The sequence below is a fragment of the Taurulus bubalis genome (genome assembly GCF_910589615.1).
Source record: "Taurulus bubalis genome assembly, chromosome: 21".
Lineage (NCBI taxonomy): Eukaryota > Metazoa > Chordata > Actinopteri > Perciformes > Cottidae > Taurulus > Taurulus bubalis.
In genome coordinates this window covers 5,876,488-5,895,592 of record NC_136609.1, presented here as the reverse complement: position 1 = coordinate 5,895,592, position 19,105 = coordinate 5,876,488, and the positions used below count along the sequence as shown (strand labels likewise).

The 19,105-nt window shown below is 45.6% G+C and overlaps 2 protein-coding genes across 2 annotated transcripts; one reads left to right on the top strand and one right to left on the bottom strand.

Moving 5' to 3' along the window:
* Window positions 1-2,323: 2,323 nt before the first annotated feature.
* On the top strand, window positions 2,324-8,710 carry stk24b (serine/threonine kinase 24b; the record flags this gene model as incomplete). The annotated part of the gene is made up of 11 exons (XM_079236531.1): window positions 2,324-2,365; window positions 4,454-4,684; window positions 4,933-4,989; window positions 5,852-5,960; window positions 6,287-6,444; window positions 7,282-7,467; window positions 7,565-7,713; window positions 7,846-7,969; window positions 8,172-8,240; window positions 8,324-8,460; window positions 8,556-8,710. 11 exons carry the CDS (start codon window positions 2,324-2,326, stop codon window positions 8,590-8,592), a joined length of 1,299 nt encoding a protein of 432 aa, XP_079092657.1. The 3' UTR covers window positions 8,593-8,710.
* Window positions 8,711-10,937: 2,227 nt separating this feature from the next.
* Window positions 10,938-19,105, bottom strand: slc15a1b (solute carrier family 15 member 1b). The gene is made up of 23 exons (XM_079236608.1): window positions 18,913-19,105; window positions 18,530-18,564; window positions 18,275-18,359; window positions 17,828-17,969; window positions 17,456-17,575; window positions 17,274-17,373; window positions 16,363-16,453; window positions 16,181-16,264; window positions 15,374-15,456; window positions 15,175-15,261; window positions 15,002-15,091; window positions 14,848-14,892; window positions 14,725-14,757; window positions 14,526-14,614; window positions 13,801-13,882; window positions 13,454-13,570; window positions 13,200-13,343; window positions 13,059-13,105; window positions 12,722-12,829; window positions 12,527-12,638; window positions 12,304-12,441; window positions 12,103-12,210; window positions 10,938-11,654 (listed from the first exon to the last, which is right to left on the bottom strand). The coding sequence occupies exons 1-23, from the start codon at window positions 18,947-18,949 to the stop codon at window positions 11,397-11,399; spliced, it is 2,235 nt and encodes a 744-aa protein (XP_079092734.1). The 5' UTR covers window positions 18,950-19,105; the 3' UTR covers window positions 10,938-11,396.

The following is a 19,105-nucleotide window of genomic DNA, read 5'->3' as shown; positions in this document are numbered from 1 at the left end:
CTTCTTCTCCTCCTCGGCTCCTCGACAGGCGAGTCGTGACGCGCTACTCCGCTTCAGTCAAACGCTGGTTGAAGACGTTTCTATTATTTGTATTATTATTATTTTTCAAATTAAAGTGCGTTTTCCTTTTTGTCTTCTTCTTCTTCCCCCCCACCACCACCACCACATTCACCGGCCGCGGTTTCTCAAATGGAGGTGGCAGCGCAGCATTCCCGTCCTGCCCCGCATCGTTTACGCATGAAGGAGGAGGCAGCGTTTCCGATTAACGCACGTTGGACCCTCCGGACGAGGAGGCGCACGAGTGTGAGTGTGCGGGAGAGACGCGCGTGCTTTTCGCCCAGGAATGCCAATAAACAGACACACGTTCAACAATTGTTTTAATATTGTCAATTTTGAATTTTGAGCGACACGGCGCCCCATCCATTTATGTATTCACATATTCACGTAGGATCTCATAATCTTATGTAAATGCAGCAGCAATAAGGAACATGCAATCTGCCTTCTGGACGTATAGGTCGACCCACATGTTCTCCACTACTGCGCCATGCAGGCCCCTTTGTTAGAGCAGACCGCCTTTATGATCAGACTGATCTGCTTCAGCCATTAATCAATATGCTATGATGTGGCATCATTAATGTTCTTGGGCAACAACAAAAACCACCGGCTGCAGTAATGCACCGGCCAGCCCGTGCATTTTGGGTCTCGCCGCAGAGAGCACGCGATGGTGCGCCGGCATCCACGTCCGGATTACACAAGGAGGATGATGATGATGATGATGATTGATGATGATGATGATGATGATGATGCTGCTGTGGTGAAAGATTGGTGCTCTGGCGCCCCCCTGTGGCGAGACACGCGAAACGCCACAACAATTAGACTCAATTAGCGTTGCAAATGGCATCGGTGAGGAGAGGCATTAGTTTAGATTTGTTCCCAATGCAAATTGTGTTAACGCAATTAGTTGTGCACGGTATTGAATGAAGTATCACAGAGGACTGCGATGTGTGTGGCGTTGTAATGGAGTTACTAGATTAACGTGGGGTTTAATGATATTCATTTAAAAAAGGGGGTTTTAGGGTGATTGGCAGTGTCAAGAGCAGAGATTCCCAGGTGTCCTTGATGAGCGTCATTATGGTACTTTATAACTGAGTGATTTGATCAGAAGTTCTACTACAGCACGTCGCTACGTAAAGGTGGTTTATGAATTAGTTTATTAATAAAAGCACGTTTTCGGGCTCTCTGGACCAAAATCACCAGATCGCAGTTATCAACTTGAGCTTTCTCAGAAATAGATTCTGAGCTTCCCATCCACATCCAACCGGTTTAACATATCTCTCAAGGTATCACCGACTCCCTCAAAAACTTTGTTTGGGGCGTTACCTCGGTCCGTCCACCTGGCACCATACCTGGTACCGTCCACCTGGCACCATACATCTGGTACCGTACACCTGGTACCATACACCTGGCATCTTTCACCTGGTACCGTCCACCGCGCACTGTACACCTGGCATTGTACACCTGGTACAGTCCACCTGGCATTGTACACCGACGAGGGAGAATCGTTGTTGTTGATCCGGGTCCGCCCAGCCAGGCGTCATAGCACCGACAAGATGGCCGAGGGTACGGGACAAAAGTGAGGGGAGGGGAAACAAAAACACGGGCGAGCTATCCTTGCCGCAGCTGCCCGACCTGTAGAGCTGCCGAAGGCAAGTTAGAGCAAAGATTAAAAAAAGCAAAAGGCTGTGGTGTCGGTGAAGTCGAGCCCCCGTCCTGTGGGACGTCTGCGGCATGCGGACACGTCGCGCTGCGAGCTCGCGGACGGAACGTCATGTCGGGTTGTCTGCGTTGGCTAGCTAGCTAACGAGCTAACCATGCTAGCTAGCTGACAACACCGTCAGCGAGAGAATACGAGCCAGCGAGTGACAGTTGGGTCGTTTTGAAATACGGCTTTTGTTGTCACTCCTTCGCTTCTGAGGATACAAAATGCGACGCAGCGGGACAACTTTCCCCCGGAGCGGGAGAACCGGATTCAGTGCACCAGTTTTAGCGCGTTGCCAGCTTGGTTAGCGGGACTAACGTTGCGGATTTTTAGCGTTAGCGAACGTTAGCTTGCTCAGCTGTTTTGGATGACTTGGGGGTCGTTACCGCACAGGAAAGGGTGTGTGTGTAGGTGGGGGGGGCGTCTTTCTCTTTAAATAAAGAACCTGGAACGGGTCTCAGTGGGGCCTGTGTAGCCAGGTGTCCGGGAGGATTGCTGACATTAACGGGACCGTAAACAAAACACAAGCCGAGCCGAGGAGACACCAGCCAGCCGGCCGGCACCATGGCCCATTCTCCTGTTCAGAGCCACCTGCCAGGGATGCAGGTAAGACAAACGTCTCTTTAACTCGTAGTCGAGGTCACTGCCAGAACACAATGTACACTTGTTCGACTCCCCGCTGCGGGTTTCACAGACCCGTCCACCCTGTGTGACTTTGGGCACCTCGGGTAACGTTCACTTTCACCTCGTCAGAAAAAAACGTACTGAAACGGCTCATAATGCACCCATAGTGATGCTGCAATGGCCAGGAAGCACAGAAGCAAGTGCACGCCAGGCGTGTAACTGACATTTATCAAAAGACGTTAAATATTAAACAACCTAAGCATACGTCCATAATATAAACTATGTGTGAGTGAGTGAGCGATGTCGCACAACATAGCACAGCTAATTCGCGTCACTCCTATGGCGTCATTAGTATATTGTCCTTCTGCCACTGAATGCCACATCTTTCCAACGGAAGGATGCGCATTGAACGCAACATTCCAATAATTCCGCCGTGTCTCGAGGTCTCCTGCACAGAGAAACTATGAAGCACGCGCGCCTCGGTCCAGCCTCCCTGCTATCTTTAGGAATTTGCCTATAGGGGCTAATTGTGTCGGAGATAACTGTTCCTAATGTAAACTGCCTCGCGCACCAGATTATTTCCCCTGTGCTCTTTAGCAGATTCCTCTGCGTTGGAAGTAAATGCATGCAGACTCTGGATCTGGGAGAGGATGCTTCAGGGGGGAGACAAACTACTGGGATTTTTTGTTTGGCACCAAACAAAGACTTGAGTCCATTTAGAGCATAATAACTCATCATAAATCGTGAAGAAGTTTTGCTGCCAGTCAGGTGACGATTGTTCTTAAAAGGACACAGAGGCAAGTGCAATTTGTTAATGTCGAGTCTATACCTACCAGTGTAAATTTGGCATAGAAAGCTCCGTTAAAACCCTGGTTCAGAAAACAAAACATGTTATTGTTGCAACACGATATGACTCATCAGTTTATCGCCTCTGTCCCACACTTTCCATTTGCAGAATCACACTTTAAGTCTCCTGAATAAATATCTTTCACAGCACCAAAAAGGGCCTTTATCTGTGACACAAAGGATCCTTTTTTTCTTTTTTGTGGAAGGCAGCAGTTTCATTTTTAGCCATCTCAAAACGGGCATATTGACCCGGCTCTGCTCTGAAGAGGTCATGAAAGGAGGTTGTTTTTATCAGCGCCCTGCTCTTGTGTTTCCCACATAACAGCCTCTGGAGGGTTCACTTCCTGCAGCGTTCAAGTAGGGTTTCTTTTTTCGGTCAACGCTCTGATACACATGCTGCTACAGTGTGCTGAGCTTATTTATGTATGAGCACTCGAGATCTTCAATTCCTCTGTCCTTATGTCCTCAAGAGGAGTTTTAAATGTGTCTCAGGGTGCCAGCAGTCATTTTGGCTGTAACAGTGATATTGTGTTTTCCCTCATTGCCTCTCAGAACAAACTGGTTTACAACTACAGCACCAAATCTGTCCACAACCCAGTATCCAATGTCATATACCGTGTATACTTAACGTGGTTATCTGCATTAGGTTCCACGCTGGCTTCATCACAGCAGCACAAGCTTCAAGTGTTAAAGCTAAATCGAGCGAGAAGGAAAACTGAGCACCCCCATTTTAATCTGTTTAAACTATTGAGAGTTGAATAACTGGGTTCGGGACTGTTGGTCAAACTAAACAACATATATAGAAACTTAATGATTTCAGAGATTAATTGAGAAAACAATACCCAAATACACAAGATGATAAACCCCAAAGATGCAACGGGCTGTTCAGAGGACTACGATGTCATTTTTAAGAACATATTTTATGTTATTTCACTTCCTTTTAACCTGCCTGTTATCCAACTGTTACACTCTTTCCCTTTTCATTATCCTGTGTCTTTCTCTCTGTGTACACAAACACAAGGTGTTGCAACGAGTGAATTAATGTATCCTGTAAGAATGGCACCCCGCTGGTGTTTCCTATTTACTCCCCCGGCATTCAGTTCTTTTCAAACATTCCCTTTTCTTTCCTCTCCTTTCCATTTCCCTTTCTTTCCTTTTGTTGTTGTTTCATTCCGACTTCCCCTTTTTCCTCCCCCCTTGCTTTGTTCCCCCTCTTCCCGCTAGAACACCAAGGCCGACCCGGAGGAGCTGTTCACCAAGCTGGAGCGCATCGGCAAGGGCTCATTCGGCGAGGTGTTCAAAGGCATCGACAATCGCACCCAGAAAGTGGTGGCCATCAAGACCATAGACCTGGAGGAGGCAGAGGACGAGATCGAGGACATCCAGCAGGAGATCACCGTGCTGAGCCAGTGCGACAGCCCCTTCGTCACCAAGTACTACGGCTCGTACCTCAAGGTGAAGCTTATTGTACTTGTTATAGACGAGATTGTGGTCTCTAATAGGCAGTAAGCGTTATTTGGTTCTCGGTGGACGGATTTCTCTTTCTCTGCCCACCTGTTCCCTGATTAATCCTGAACTAAAATGGGATTGGCTTCGGATAACATCCCACCAGGCCCTCACGGCGTCTCCACAAACGCACCGCGATGAAACCTTTTTCTCCCGCTGCTGGCAGCTCACCCTCTTTTCTCTCTCTCTGTCTCCAGGACACAAAGCTATGGATCATCATGGAGTATTTAGGGGGAGGCTCGGCGTTAGATTTGGTAAGTGCACATCGACGCATCCGACACCCTATGTTTAAATAGTCTCCCTATCCATTAGATACTTGGCCTTTGCTGTGTGATGTAACACATCCACGTGTTCCCCCGGGAGTATAAAGGAGCACTTTACCTCCAAAATGATCATCTGTATATCAGTAGCTCACCTCGTGTCACCTTGAGTTCTTGGAGAAAACGTTGTTTTTCTCGCAGGTCTAAGCGATGAACGCAGAGAAACGGTCTGGATGAATTGACGTAAATGGGATCAGCGTTTAACGACTGCAACTACATCTAACTCTGTTAATTCGGGCGGTTTAATCCAAGTCTCATTTATCCAGTCGTGTGCTCACGACTTCACAAATGCATGCATCTTCAACAGAACGTTGCTTAAAAAAACAAACACAAAAAACAGTTGCACACCTGGGCAAGCGTGAGATTGTTTATGCAGAAGTGTTTTAAATAGTATGGTTTCTGTGAAGTAGTGAGGATGCAACGGAATAAATGAGGGTTGGATTCTGCACGAGTCGTTTGTAGCGGATGTTATAGATATAGTTTTGCTATATCTATTCCAGACTTTTCGCCATTGTTTTGGGGATTCTCGTTCGCTGTTGAGTCACGCGAGGAAAAAAAAAAAAACATCGTTTTCCTCCGGAGTTGAAGGTGAGACGCTGATAAAGAAACGGTCATTTTGTGGGTGACGCATTCCTTCAATACGCCAGCGGAGATACAAAATGTAACGTCTCCACTATAAAATGCTTTTCGTACATTTCTTAGAGGATATCAGCTCCTGCCCGTCAGCCCTGTAGAATAAATGGTCCTCCGGCCCGAGGCCCACCACTCACTGCCTCTGTTTGTTTGACCTCTAAAGATGGAGCCCGGGACCCTGGACGAGACCCAGATCGCCACGATCCTGAGGGAGATCCTCAAGGGCCTGGAGTACCTCCACTCTGAGAAGAAGATCCACCGGGATATCAAAGGTAGCCTGGCGGACTGAGAGCGCTGCCGCAGGCTTTCAGCTGGCTAACTGGCATCACGGAGCACACACAAATATCACGTAGCGCCTTAATGGTATTGACGTCCACTTATGGGTTTCATTCATTATAGAGGTTGTGTTGCATCGGGGGGATTGAGGTGAACGCTGCAGCGCTTCTCTAAAAGGCTTCTGACAGTCGTTCTCCGTTTAGGTGAAATATATCGGCGCTGCAGATCAATGGTGCTGGCATGGGCATCCAATGGTGTTTGTGTGTGTGTTTGTGTTCTCCGGGCTGCATCACGTCATCCTTCCGCTTGTCCTCCCCCACAGCCGCCAACGTGCTGCTGTCCGAGCAGGGAGAGGTGAAGCTGGCGGACTTCGGCGTGGCGGGGCAGCTCACCGACACCCAGATCAAACGCAACACCTTCGTCGGCACGCCCTTCTGGATGGCGCCCGAGGTCATCAGACAGTCGGCCTACGACTCCAAGGTGAGCCGACGAGCGGCGCTCAACGCTCTTGTTACATTTGGTCATGTAGGTTTGCATTCCTCTAACTAACAAACAACAACAACAGAACATCGCAGTGTGCTCTGTCTGAACCACAGCGGTACGGACCCAAGGGCGTCCGGTGAGGAGCTACCCAGCAGCTAGGGGCGGGGCTTAGGGTGTGAGAGAGAGAGAGAGAGAGAGAGAACCTCCAAACACTTTCCAGTGATGGCTTCTCAGGTGTGGAACAAACCATCTGGCGAGTCGCGTTGGCTCATCGGATGGCTAAGGGCAGAAAAGAGTTCCATTTGGAGTGACGCTTCCTCCCGCTGCTCTTGAATGTCACTGCTTCTGCCTGCCGGGCATCTGGAAGCGTGTCGCGCTGCTATGACAACAGGCAAGGAGCTGACCTTGACCAATAGGAGTCAAGTGGATTTCCGCTTTTGCCGTTCCGAGCTTTAACCGGGTTGATTGAATGCAAAGCCAATTTACTTAAACGGTAGCCAAGATCGGGACGAGACGAAACCTGGCTTTGTTGGTCTCAAGAGAGAACTAACACTGGTGCCAGTTTGGCAACATTTTGGATTTGAAGCCGACGAAAGAAAAAACAAAATTTCTCTGTCTCATCATGTTTCAGTCAACTGCGACACCTAGTGGTAGAATTCGGTAAACCGGTCCTGTGTTTGGCTTCATATTAAACCGGTTAGAAAACGCTGGTCACCAGTCTGTAGAGCTCTTCTGATGTGCTGAAACCTCATAAAGCGTGTGTTCCTAAAGTTTTTTTTTTTACTTCTAGTCGTGCTATTGTTTTCTTCACCGTGTCTCTCCGTGCTTTTCCAGGCCGACATCTGGTCGCTGGGCATCACGGCCATCGAGCTGGCGAAAGGCGAGCCGCCCCACTCGGAGCTCCACCCCATGAAGGTCTTATTCCTCATCCCAAAGAACAACCCGCCCACGCTGGAGGGCAGCTACAGCAAGCCGCTCAAGGAGTTCATCGAGGCGTGCCTCAACAAAGAGCCCAGCTTCGTGAGTAGCGTCTCACATAAAAACAAAAGAAGATTTGTCTTTTTGTCCGGAACTGCATCGTGTGCTCATCTCACCTGCTTCCCTTTCGCTTCCTCAGAGGCCGACCGCCAAAGAGCTGCTGAAGCACAAGCTGATCGTGCGCCACGCTAAAAAGACCTCCTACCTGACGGAGCTGGTGGACAAGTACAAGAGGTGGAAGGCCGAGCAGATGAGAACCACGGAGTCCAGTTCAGATGAGTCCGACTCGTGAGTTTTTTTTTTTTTTTTTTTTTTTTTTTCCCTGGTGCAGTAGAAATACACCGTCAGTTTGATCTTTTGTCTATATGCATGCTATTATGCTGAATGTCCAAACGCCTCTTTTAATGTCCGTCCAATCAGAGAGCAGGACGGACAGGCGTCGGGCGGGAACAACTTTGGCAGCGACGACTGGATCTTCACCATCCGAGAGAAGGACCCCAAGAAGCTGCAGAACGGGGAGGGGCAGTCGGGGGCAGCAGACCAGGTGAGAGCCTCTCGAGGGATAAAGTCATCAGATGCACTTCATCCCACTGCGACAGATGCACTGACTGTGCACCGTTCCACGAGGACCGATCCTCGGGAACGGTGTGATGTTATTTAGGGAAACACGGCGTCCTGATTTTAATAGATTACCCCCCTAAGGTGAAGCTGCATTAATTTCCCTCGTCTCCTCCCGTTTCCCTCAGACGAAAGACATTCCAAAGAGGCCTTATTCACAGAGCCTGGTCACGGTCATCTCCCCGGCACTAGCTGAGGTAAGGACACGGCTAGGTCACTTAAGTTGTTAACGTTTCGAATCGGTGCCGACCAATCCTCTGCCTCCTCTCCTCGCTCGCAGCTGAAGGCGAGGCAGGAGCAGGTGAACGGGAACCCCATGGTCCTGGATGAGCTGAGGGAGGCCATCCTGCTGGCGGAGGAGTCCTACCCCAGCATCTCCGACTCCCTGGTGGCTCACATGGTCCACCGGCTCCAGAGGTAACGCTTCACAACCCTCTATCATGTATTTGAGACAATTATGTTTGCGCTGTAGAAGACCATAATGTACTTTTTTTTCTTTTTTTTCCTCTCAGTTTCTCCACAAGCAGGACGTCCTCCTCCTCCCCCTAGTAACCGGCCCTCTGCCCCGGCCCTGCTCTCCCAGCCCGCCAACACCACAGGTCAGAGGGTCGAGCCATTCAACGCCAGCCGACCACGTTTGACCTTCCGTGTGTGTGTGTGTGTGTGTGTGTGCGCGCGTGGGGGCTAACCCACTTAAAAATGACTGAACTCCTTTCAGCCACTGACGAGGGGAGAAGTTCAGGGCAGCGGGACGCCCCACGAAGGAACGAGACTCAACCGTCCGAGCAGTGAAACGGACTCTGGGCTCTGCGTGAACGCTGGACCGCTCCAACCTCACGCGCCGCCGAGTCTCCGCATGGAATCTGCTCGACGAGGAGCCGGGAAACCCCCCCCCCCCCATCCCGACCCGAAACCCAAGACTTCATTGCCCCCTTAATGCAGGCGTCATATCCCCAGAACCTCTGAAAAGCATGCTTGATGAACCTGCAGGGATATTATCTTAGTGTGCGTGTGCAAGTTTGTTTGTGTGTGTGCGGGTGTGTGTGTGCATGCATGCGTATGTAAGACTCCCTGTTCAGGCAAATTTGCAGCATTTTTAATGAAACCTCAGGTAAAGCGCTTTAAGTGGACTTGGAGGCAGTGGGGCGCCATGCTGTACATGATTACAAGCAGTCATTGCGGGGGAAATGGATTACTGTGGACAAAATGGTCACGCGCATTTTGTAGATATTGGTGACGTTTAAAAATAGATATTTAAAGAAAAAACAACAACCCAGAACGAAACGGGAAATGCCTTGCCTTTTTTGAGATACACAACGCACACATCCGGCATTTCATCGCGGGTTTTTGTTGCTCTTTCTCGGCGTCGAGCTCAGTGTTCGTCAAGTGTTTTTCTCTCTAAGTGACCGAGTTCCAATCTTCCATTTTGAATCACCGGACTAACTACGATACTAAGCGTACTTTTAGAGGCAGAAGCCTTTCCTTCTTTCTTTTGTGTAGTCAGTGGGGGGACGCCGACCTGTGCTTCTGGTAGACCAGTCAGTTTGAAATGGTTTAGAACAAAGAGTGGATGGATTCGTGTCGGCGGGATGACGCCGTCGAGTGAAGCCCGCAACATTTACAAAGGGGCGGCTGAGCGCCGATTTCAAGTATTATTTTTCCTTGGCTCCGAATTTCTCTTTTGCATTATTTTTCGTGGAGGCGAGGGACAAGCCAAGCTGCATACGTCACCGCCTCTCACCTCCACGCCGCGCTAGAAGTGCCATGTCGCTCTTTTTATGCTCTCACCAGATGTTTAGTATGATTTGCACTTTTTTGTTGTATTTTGTATCGTCAGATCAGTTTATTTGTTTTTTATTTTTGTTTTGCACTTTGAAAGTGTGTCGAGTATTTAAAGAAGCCTGTAAGAGGAAGAAAGAACAAAAAAACTAAAAGTTGCTAATAGCCATGTTTTACTATATATGTTTACTTAAGAGTTCCAGAATTTACTCCTGTGCTAATGCAGCAATAATGTTGAGGAGTTGCATCAAGACGCACTTGTCAACACAGGGATCGAAAGAAATTAAGAAATACCTGATATTTTTATAACTGCAAAGATGGAAATATGGAATGCTTTATGGATATGGGCACCTGCCTCCAGCAAAAAAATTAAATCTATACCTTGCAGAAAAACATGCTACGGAAATAACTACAGAATGTGTACATTTGGTCTCCTTTATCATAGCTGACAGTTTATAGTACTGTATATAATCTTTGCTTGTGTCATTGGAGGATTCCCAAGTTAAATGTGAGCTCCTTGTAAGCTTTCAAAGTGACATGAGAAATAAAGATGCTAACTGAGAACCTGTGTGTGTGGCGTTTTCTGGACCTAAATGTGTGGAGAGGTGATAATATGACAATTACATAATGAATACTAAAGTGTTGAGGCATTAAAGGGAAAAAGTGATCAAGATAAGTATAAGTATATATGTATATATATATATATATGTGTGTAAAAGTTGGGAATAAAGTAAAATATTCAGTAAATGCACTAAAGCCAGTAGTTGTATTAATTCTCAAATGTTCAACACTTAAAGTTTATTTCAGCTTCATGCTCGACTTTGACAAAATACTTCTTATTAATTAGTTTGTTCTTATATCTAGCACTAGCACTAATACTGAAAGTTTCTTTATTCTCAAAATGCAAAATAAATGGAAAGAAAATCTTCATTGTTTTGGTTTTGCCTCATGCTTTTGGTAGTAATAGTCTTCCATACCGTACACGGTGAAACGTAAGAAGTATTGAGCGAATGTTCAACAACTCTAAACTATACAGTTAGCAAACATAAAACCTCAGCACAGCCTCTGGAAAAGTATCAAATGAAGCCACAGCATAAGAAACCTTTGTGTGCAACTTTATTCACATCCACACCTTTATTGGTCTTTATTGAAGACCTCGATGAGCAGCCATCCTCACAGGGCAGAATTCTCCCAGACCAAAACCAAACAAGTTTTAAAATGGAATATGATTAAACAATTTCTGTTCAGACTTTACCCTGGAACACTATAACATCGTATATGTGTATATATATATTGACAAAATATTACAAAACTTTGCTTGGAAATAAATACAAATGTTGGAATGGTTTGTTTGTATGTGTTTTCCATAAAAGACTATGAAACATAATTACATAAAGATGTTATGCTATACAGTGCAAAAATAATTTGTTGTAAAAAAGAAAAAAAAGATTTACAACAGCAAAAGCACAAATGACTAACCAATAAAGATCCAGGGAATTAAATTATATGATCTAAATCTAGATCTCTTCAGGACTTTGAGACAAAATAGTCTGAATTATTGTCCAGTGAGAGCCTCAGATTTTGGTCTGTTTGGTCTTCTCCTCGTCGGAGCTGGAGTCAGAACTCCTCCGGTTCTCCTTGCGCTGCTCCACCGAGTCCTTCCTGCTCATCTCCACGCTCTTCCTCTTCTCCTTCTCCTTCTCTTTGGGGTCCTTCTGGGCGAACTGGGCCTCTATCTTGGTCGGGTCGATGTAGGTGTAGAAGTGGGCCATGACGGCGAAGATGACGCACACCACCAGCAGCAGAGAGGCGAAGAGGACGTACTCAGCCCACTAGTGGACGGACACCAACACTGCGTTAGCCTGGCGCCAAACCGAAGGAAATACACCTCCCTCTAGTCTAGGAGGTTTATCCGACATTACCTGTGTTATGTCCTATCAGACGGTCATGAGGACAATGTGTTGTCAGCATAACTCTAAACTGAGACGTTGGACACGGTTAATACTCTCTTTTTGAGCCTGTTAGCATTTAGCTCGAAGCTCGTAGCTGATTCATTTTGGCTGGCACAAATACTGAAATATCTACTTCTATATTTCGACTTAATTATCTCATTGTCATCAAAAGAGCTTTCTAATACTCTCCGTACAAGACGCAGATAAATGTTGCGTGGCTCAAGATTCTAAATCTTAGTTTCATGTCAAATAATTCTCTTTATCCATTCTCTCAAATGTGATGAGTAAAGTAAGACGGTGAACGTGGCTCATCATGAAGTCCACCCACCTGGTCCGGGAGAGTCGCAGCCTCGGCGATGATGAGCACAATGATGTTGCCAACGGCAACGGTTAAGAGCCAACCAGCCTGCAGCACAGACTTCATGTTGCTGGGCGCCTGGAGAGCAAAAGGGAAGAAGAACCAGAGATTAAGAAAAGACATATTCTATATCTGTGTTTGGTGTCCTTCAGAGGAAAGCGGCCCTCTTACCTGTGAGTAGGAGAACTCCAGGCCGGTGACGGAGAAGACCACTTCCCCTACGGTGATGAGGAAGTACTGCGGGATCTGCCAAGCCATGTGGATGGTGTTCGGCTTGATGTCCACCACGGACTGGACGCTCTGCTCGCACTACAAGACAAGATGTGTTACCTCGACAAAAGAAATGTATAAAAAGTGACACTATGTTGTGACTCAGAATGTATTCACGAGTTACATTAGGTCCAAATGCGAAAGTAGGCGGGATGATCAGGGTGAAAGAGCTGCCGAAGCCCAGGTCCTGACTGTAGAGGCACTCGTCAGTGCCGCTCCGGACCAGGAACTGAGAGCTGAGGTGACAAGAACAACACAAGTCAGAGTCAAAAGCTTCTCTGGTAGGACTGTGTGTGACGGAGGTGAGGATGAGTCTTACGTTCCCTTCGGTAACATGGCGTAGCCGGACATGTTGTTGGCGCCGATGAGCTCCAAGTCCAGGCTCCCAACCGATACGTTCAAAGCTGAGCCGAGACCGTTGAAAAACCTGGAGGAGGATTCAGAACGCGAGAGTGAAAATCAAAAAGACACACTGTTGCTCAATTTAGGTTATTATTATTATCTCACTGTATTTGGTTGGAGAACCCCTGATCTAAAGATTTCCGGATAATATCACACAGATTCATCATACTTGTCTTCATTGGCGGGCATAAAGGAATCGTGAGCGCTTCATGTCTTGGTTAAAAGGATTATTTGAGGATCACAAAAAGACTTGCCGGATAGCGTTAGCGCCCTGTTCCGGCTTTGCTGTGATGTCCATGAACTGGAGACAGAAAGACATATTTGATTAATGCTCTCGGACCACATCTTAAAAAATCTCCCATTGGACTTTAATCTCTTTTATGTGGTGTGCTCACCTGCACCAGACTGTAGCGGAGCCCGTCCGGAATGATGACCATGGTACTCCGACTGCCTTTCACTAGAGTGGTCTCTGAAGTGTTCACCAAAGAATCCCCAGTCACATCAAACGGTTTGTCAAAGGTCAGGTAATCCTCATTGGCCTGTCGGAGCAGAAGATGAGCTGATATCAATATGTCCTCCCACCTTTAGTGGGTGGAGACTTCAGATGTTTGGTGTGTGTGTGTGTGTGTGTTTGTGTTGGGTGCATTACTGAGAAAGCCCCCAAGGTGAACTGGTTGGTCCCAGCTGTGACGTCCAGCGATCGGTTGTTTATGTTGATGAACTTCAGCTGGCCTTCGCTGCTCGATGGGAAAGTGGGCAGGGTTTGCTAGAAGACACATGGAAGTGTTTGTGAATTGTGCCTCATAAGGTGGTGTGTGTGTGTGTGTGTGTGTGTGTGTGTGTGTGTGTGTGTGTGTGTGTGTGTGTGTGTGTGTGTGTGTGTGTGTGTGCGTGCGTGTGTGTCTGTGTGTCTGTGTGTGTGTGTGTGTGTGTGTGTGTGTGTGTGTGTGTGCGCGCGTTGCCCGACGTTTGTGTTTTGTTGTGCGTTACACTCACGTCGATCTGTAACTGGACTAGAGCAGCAGCAATGAAGGCGAGGGCAGCGAAGACCATCCCCACAGTCATCCTCCTCAAGGGGCTGCACGACACACACACAGACAGACACACACACACACACACACACACATTTAAGTTGGAAATCCTATTTTGTCCATGTATATGCATAGTTAGTATTTTATAATACATTATAATCGCACTCTAAAGCATTGAATAATTATTTGAAATTCACAGAAGGTATAATTCACAAAAACATTATTAAACACGTGTCTGCTTGCCATGTGTTATATGTTATAAATCATTTATATACTGCTTATACGTGCTAAATAGCGTATAGTAAAATGATGTATACAATAGATCATAAAAACATTTTGAAAAATAACTTTATATATATAGTATTTACAGTCATAGATACTGTAGACCTTCAGTGAAAAGGCAAATAAAACACAACTCATTTTTCTGCTGTATTTGTGTGTGTATATTTTTGAGTGATTTGTACATTTTGAAGGCCACCTTGCCACTGTTGTGTTGCTGGCAGCTTGACACTTTGTTGATTTAATTCATAACAATAATCCAATAACTACTTCATAGTTTGTGCTGAAAAGGACAGTTTAAAAGGTGCTAAAACAAAAACTAAAATGATTGTCAATACAAAGTTTACCTAGACTAAGTAATGTCATATCTTCCATCACACAGGGAAGAAAAAAACACAAAAATGAACTCACCTGAAGTTTATATTGCACTTGGAAATCAGCGGGTAGAGCAAACTGTCCACGATCGGCACTAGAACCAGGATCAAGATGGGGTTGACGGTCTGGTGGCGAGAAGGCGGGTCACTCTTTCGAAAGCCTTTTCTATTGGTTCATGCCAGCAGCACGTAGCAACCGCACTGGGAGTAAAGTGTAGTCCACAGAAGAGTCTTACCTGCATCTGATCGGGCTGGATTGTGAGAAATCCCTGTTGTAGAAAACAATAGAGGGAGACAGTTAGAATCTCTTCTAACTTCTCTGTGTTTTTAGCAAAAAAAGCTGCAAGTACAACACTTACAAAGTCTCCGTTCATGGTGGTCGCCTGGAGGGTCCATCTGGAGCCCTGTGGAGGAGACACAGCTCTCCTTTAGTCTGTGGAGTCTACCAGTACATGGACCGGCATGCATTATTTGTGTGTGTTTCTATTTGAATTTGTAATAATGTTTCGTCACCTGCTGGTCAAAGAGAGCCCAGAACATGGGTAGAGGGAGGTAGAGGAACAACACCTTCAGCACCATCTTCACCTGGGCGATCAGGAGTTTCTGAGTCAAACAAAGACAAGGATTAGGATCCTCACATCGCTGACTCTGCTGTTTCTGTGTCCGCGTATGTACACCGCACTCACGTCATATTTCTCATCGGCCCAGTCCATCCAGTGGGTTCTCTTTGGGAATTCCGCAGCGCGATGCCTAAAGCGGTTCTTGATGGCAAACTGCAGAAAACAGAGGAAGATCTCACTGAGAGTCCTGCCCTCAATGCATGTTGGGAAATCAACTGAAATCCTTTGGGACAAACACGACGCTCATCTCTGAGGAGCCACTTACCCCGATGCACCGGCAGACCTTCACCATGATGTTGCCTTGAGGGGGGGTCTTAATGTACATCCCACTTCCAACAACGAACACAACTGCACACACACACACACACACACACACACACACACACACACACACACACACACACACACACACACACACACACACACATATAACATATAACATTTGCTGTTGCCGGAAAATATCAGCAAATAAATTAGATTATTGTTAGGATGTCATTAATTTATCTTTGCACTGCAAATATTCATGGTGCTACTTTCTTATGAAACACACATTATAGAGGGTAATACAGGCTTATAACAAACAAGTGTATTAATAGTTTATTAATAATTTATCAGTGTTACTAATAAACTGCAAATAAAAAACTAATTGCAACTTCGCAACCCAGAAGCTTATTGGCTTAATAATTATCTAACAAAAAGATTAATACGTAATTTATTAAAGAGGCACTCCAGCTATTTAGCATTGTACTTGTATTAAGCTGTGGGGACAAGATGGAAGTAGCAGAGGCTGATACATCTTGACTTTTAATCTCTATATATCCTACAATTCCCATAATGCAACTGAGTGGCATGTGTCATCAGACCTGGTAAAAGCCAAATTCCACCCCACAAACATAAGATACAATACGAAGCTTTTTATAGACTAAGCAGTAAGCTGACCTCCATGTGTCACATCGGTTTAGTTCCCCTTTAAGGATAAATTAACTTGTTACTACAAAGACTTAATAAAAGTATCAGTGATCTGCTCAGTACAGTGAATAGAGACGTTTCAAAAACGAAAAGGACTTCTTACTCAGAGCGACCACCATGAGAGCAGCGGGGACGCCAAAGGCCAGTGAATAGCATTTCTGCTGGGTGTATATACCACACTCCTGAGCTGGAAACCACACACACAAACACACACACACATAAGTTTTCATGTTTAACTCTACTCGCGAGTCCTCTGTGTGCTTCATGCTGTGTGCTCGGCGGTACCTCTGAGGATGGGCGTGATGACGGTGGACAGCAGACTTCCAGCATTGATGGACAGGTAGAAGATGGAGAAGAAGGTGCCTCTCTGCTTCTCCTGTTGGACGCAGGAAATTTAAACCTGGGCCCAAAAGCACTGATGCACATTTTTCCAAGATTATATTATACATAACTTAATATAACTATACATTATATAACATCCAATTCCAGCAGAGTCATTGATCCCTGTGCTGGAACAGAGTAATAAAGTCACTGAGACAGATGTACCTGAGGTTATGGTTAATAAGCAACTAGCTGGAAACAAATAGAGATACAAGAAGTGCTGACAAGGAGCCACTGATAGCTGAGTGACTTGTCTTTTTAATTGCCTCTGTGGTGTGTGTACACACCTGCAAGAAAGAGAGAGAGAGATAACACTTGGGTCCTGCATATGGTGCATGCATGCATGTACATAAGGGGATTTGGTATTTATCCATATAAATTGCTCGATCCCTCGTTGTAAAAATCTCAGTAATACTTTATTTGTCTGAAATATCTCGTAATCATGAGATAACTATCTCATAAATTAGAGAAAACTACCTCTTAAATCCTGAGGAAACTACCTTAAATGTATGATAAAACTATTTAAACAATTTGATATATTTGAATGAATGAATAATGAATAAATAGATAGATAGATAGATAGATAGATAGATAGATAGATAGATAGATAGATAGATAGATAGATAGATAGATAGATAGATAGATAGATTGATAGATAGATAGATAGATAGATACGTTATTAATCCCCAAGGGGAAATTTGTTGGATAACTATGTACTCGTATGGTAGTTATAGTCAGAGCTCTTTTTCCATCATTTCAAAATGAGCTTGTCATAATTCGGAGGAGATTTGTGTGTTTGCTTGAGTGACTCTGACCTGATGGTCTTGGAACTGGTCCCCACCAAAGGCCGCCACGCAGGGTTTGATGCCCCCAGTTCCCAGAGCGATGAGGCTCAGCCCCACCATGGACAGCGCCCTGAGGGCAAAGCGGTATGGACACAATGTCAGTACATATCCGCCGTGTTCCGGTCACGCGCTTCTGTGTGCGTTCAACTCACACGTGGAGGGTCATGTTGTCGGGGACGCCGTCCCTGTTTGCGTCTGTGATGTCATGGATGGCACTTACTGCCAAGATGACCTGTCCAAGCGTATAAACGATGGACAGGTAAACAATAGTCCTGTGCAGAGGGGGAGGAGGAGGAGGAGGAGGAGGAAGAAGAAGTAAAGAGTTAAACAGGTGTATAGCTTCAGGTAGAGATAAGATCGACAAAGGTCAAAGGTTCAAGGATTACATCAGCTGATTCTGTTAGATACATAACCCCAGCTGTTCAACTACAATAGTATTTAAATCTATACATTACATATTTATATTCACAATGCTTTTTTTAAATTTGGTTGCAGGTAAAAGATTTGCAGGATCTCAGACTCACTTGAACTTTCCCAGCCATGAATCCGCCACAATGGCTCCCAGGATGGGGGTCAGGTAGCAGAGAGCCACGAAGGTGTGGTAGATGGTGGTCGCAAAGTCATCGTCCCACTGCAGGAAGTACTTGAAGTACAGCACCAGCACGGCTGCACACGGGAGGACCGGTAAGGAGGGGGATCAGGTACTATTAGGAGTCCTGCTTTCAACATTGTACTCACGCAAAAGTATATCAGCATTCAAAGTAGACATATTTATATCTATATACTTATAAATGTTGTAGTTTATCATATTTTATCAGCTACTCAAGAGGTAAAATAGTACTTTCTTGAGTGCAGAATTTGAGTCTCTACTCGCCCCCACTGGGTGCAGGTGAGGCAAAGTGAAACAACAACCTTAAAGTATGAATAAAGCAGCTTTAAAGGAAAGTATATAAAGAAACAAAGCAGCTCACCTCGCATGCCATAGTAGGAGAAACGCTCGCAGAACTCATTGACCACGATGAAAAAGATGCTGATTGGGTAGCCACAGATAGAAGCCTGTTGTTGGGAGAAAACAGTGAGTTGTTCATGCCACAGTTGTGCTAATTTCTTTTTAATAGCCACGAATGAATGCATATGGTTTCCTGTGTCCTGTATCAGAGCATTAAGCAATACATATGTGCATGTTTTATAAATATTACAACTAGTGCTGAGACAATTGTACTTACACTTTTTTTCTTGGCGGTCTTCCCCTCGTCTTCGCCTGCAGAAATGAAGTCACACATTATCTACACTGTTTATTTATTTTTTTGATGGAGGAGTGAAATGTAAAAATAAACATTTAAAAATGTGACCAACTGAACAAATACAGCTGATTTGGTGCAAATATAAACAAATACTGTTAAAGTATGAACCCAAAGGCATTGAAAGTAAACGGGCAATTAATGATGTAAAGATGCATAAAATAAAAGATAAAATTGATAATAATAATAATAATAATAATAATGATAATAATAATTCCTCTAAAATCTGCTGGAAGACAAATCCAAAAATGTAAGAGTGGGCTCCCGAGTGTCCCAGTCTCAGGGTTCCCATCCAAACTGGGACTCACCTGCCATGGCTGCTGCGTGTGTCGCCTTCTGGTCCATTCTCCGACTGAATCCTCCAGCAGAAAAACTAGTGACCCCGATCCAGATGCACAACACGGAGACCAAACCTGGGCCTGGTCAGCTTCTTATGAAACCTCCCATAAACCCTCCTGCAACGCCCACCGGAGCTGGAGTGTGGAACACACACACGCACAC

Excerpts from the sequence above, each read along its gene's own strand:
- slc15a1b (XM_079236608.1), bottom strand. The coding sequence starts at position 18,949 with ATGGACCAGAAGGCGACACACGCAGCAGCCATGGCAG. Across the intron at positions 18,565-18,912 it reads ACACGCAGCAGCCATGGCAG|GCGAAGACGAGGGGAAGACC; the intron begins GTGAGTCCCAGT and ends TCATTTCTGCAG. Across the intron at positions 13,344-13,453 it reads TCACCTTGGGGGCTTTCTCA|GCCAATGAGGATTACCTGAC; the intron begins GTAATGCACCCA and ends CTGCTCCGACAG.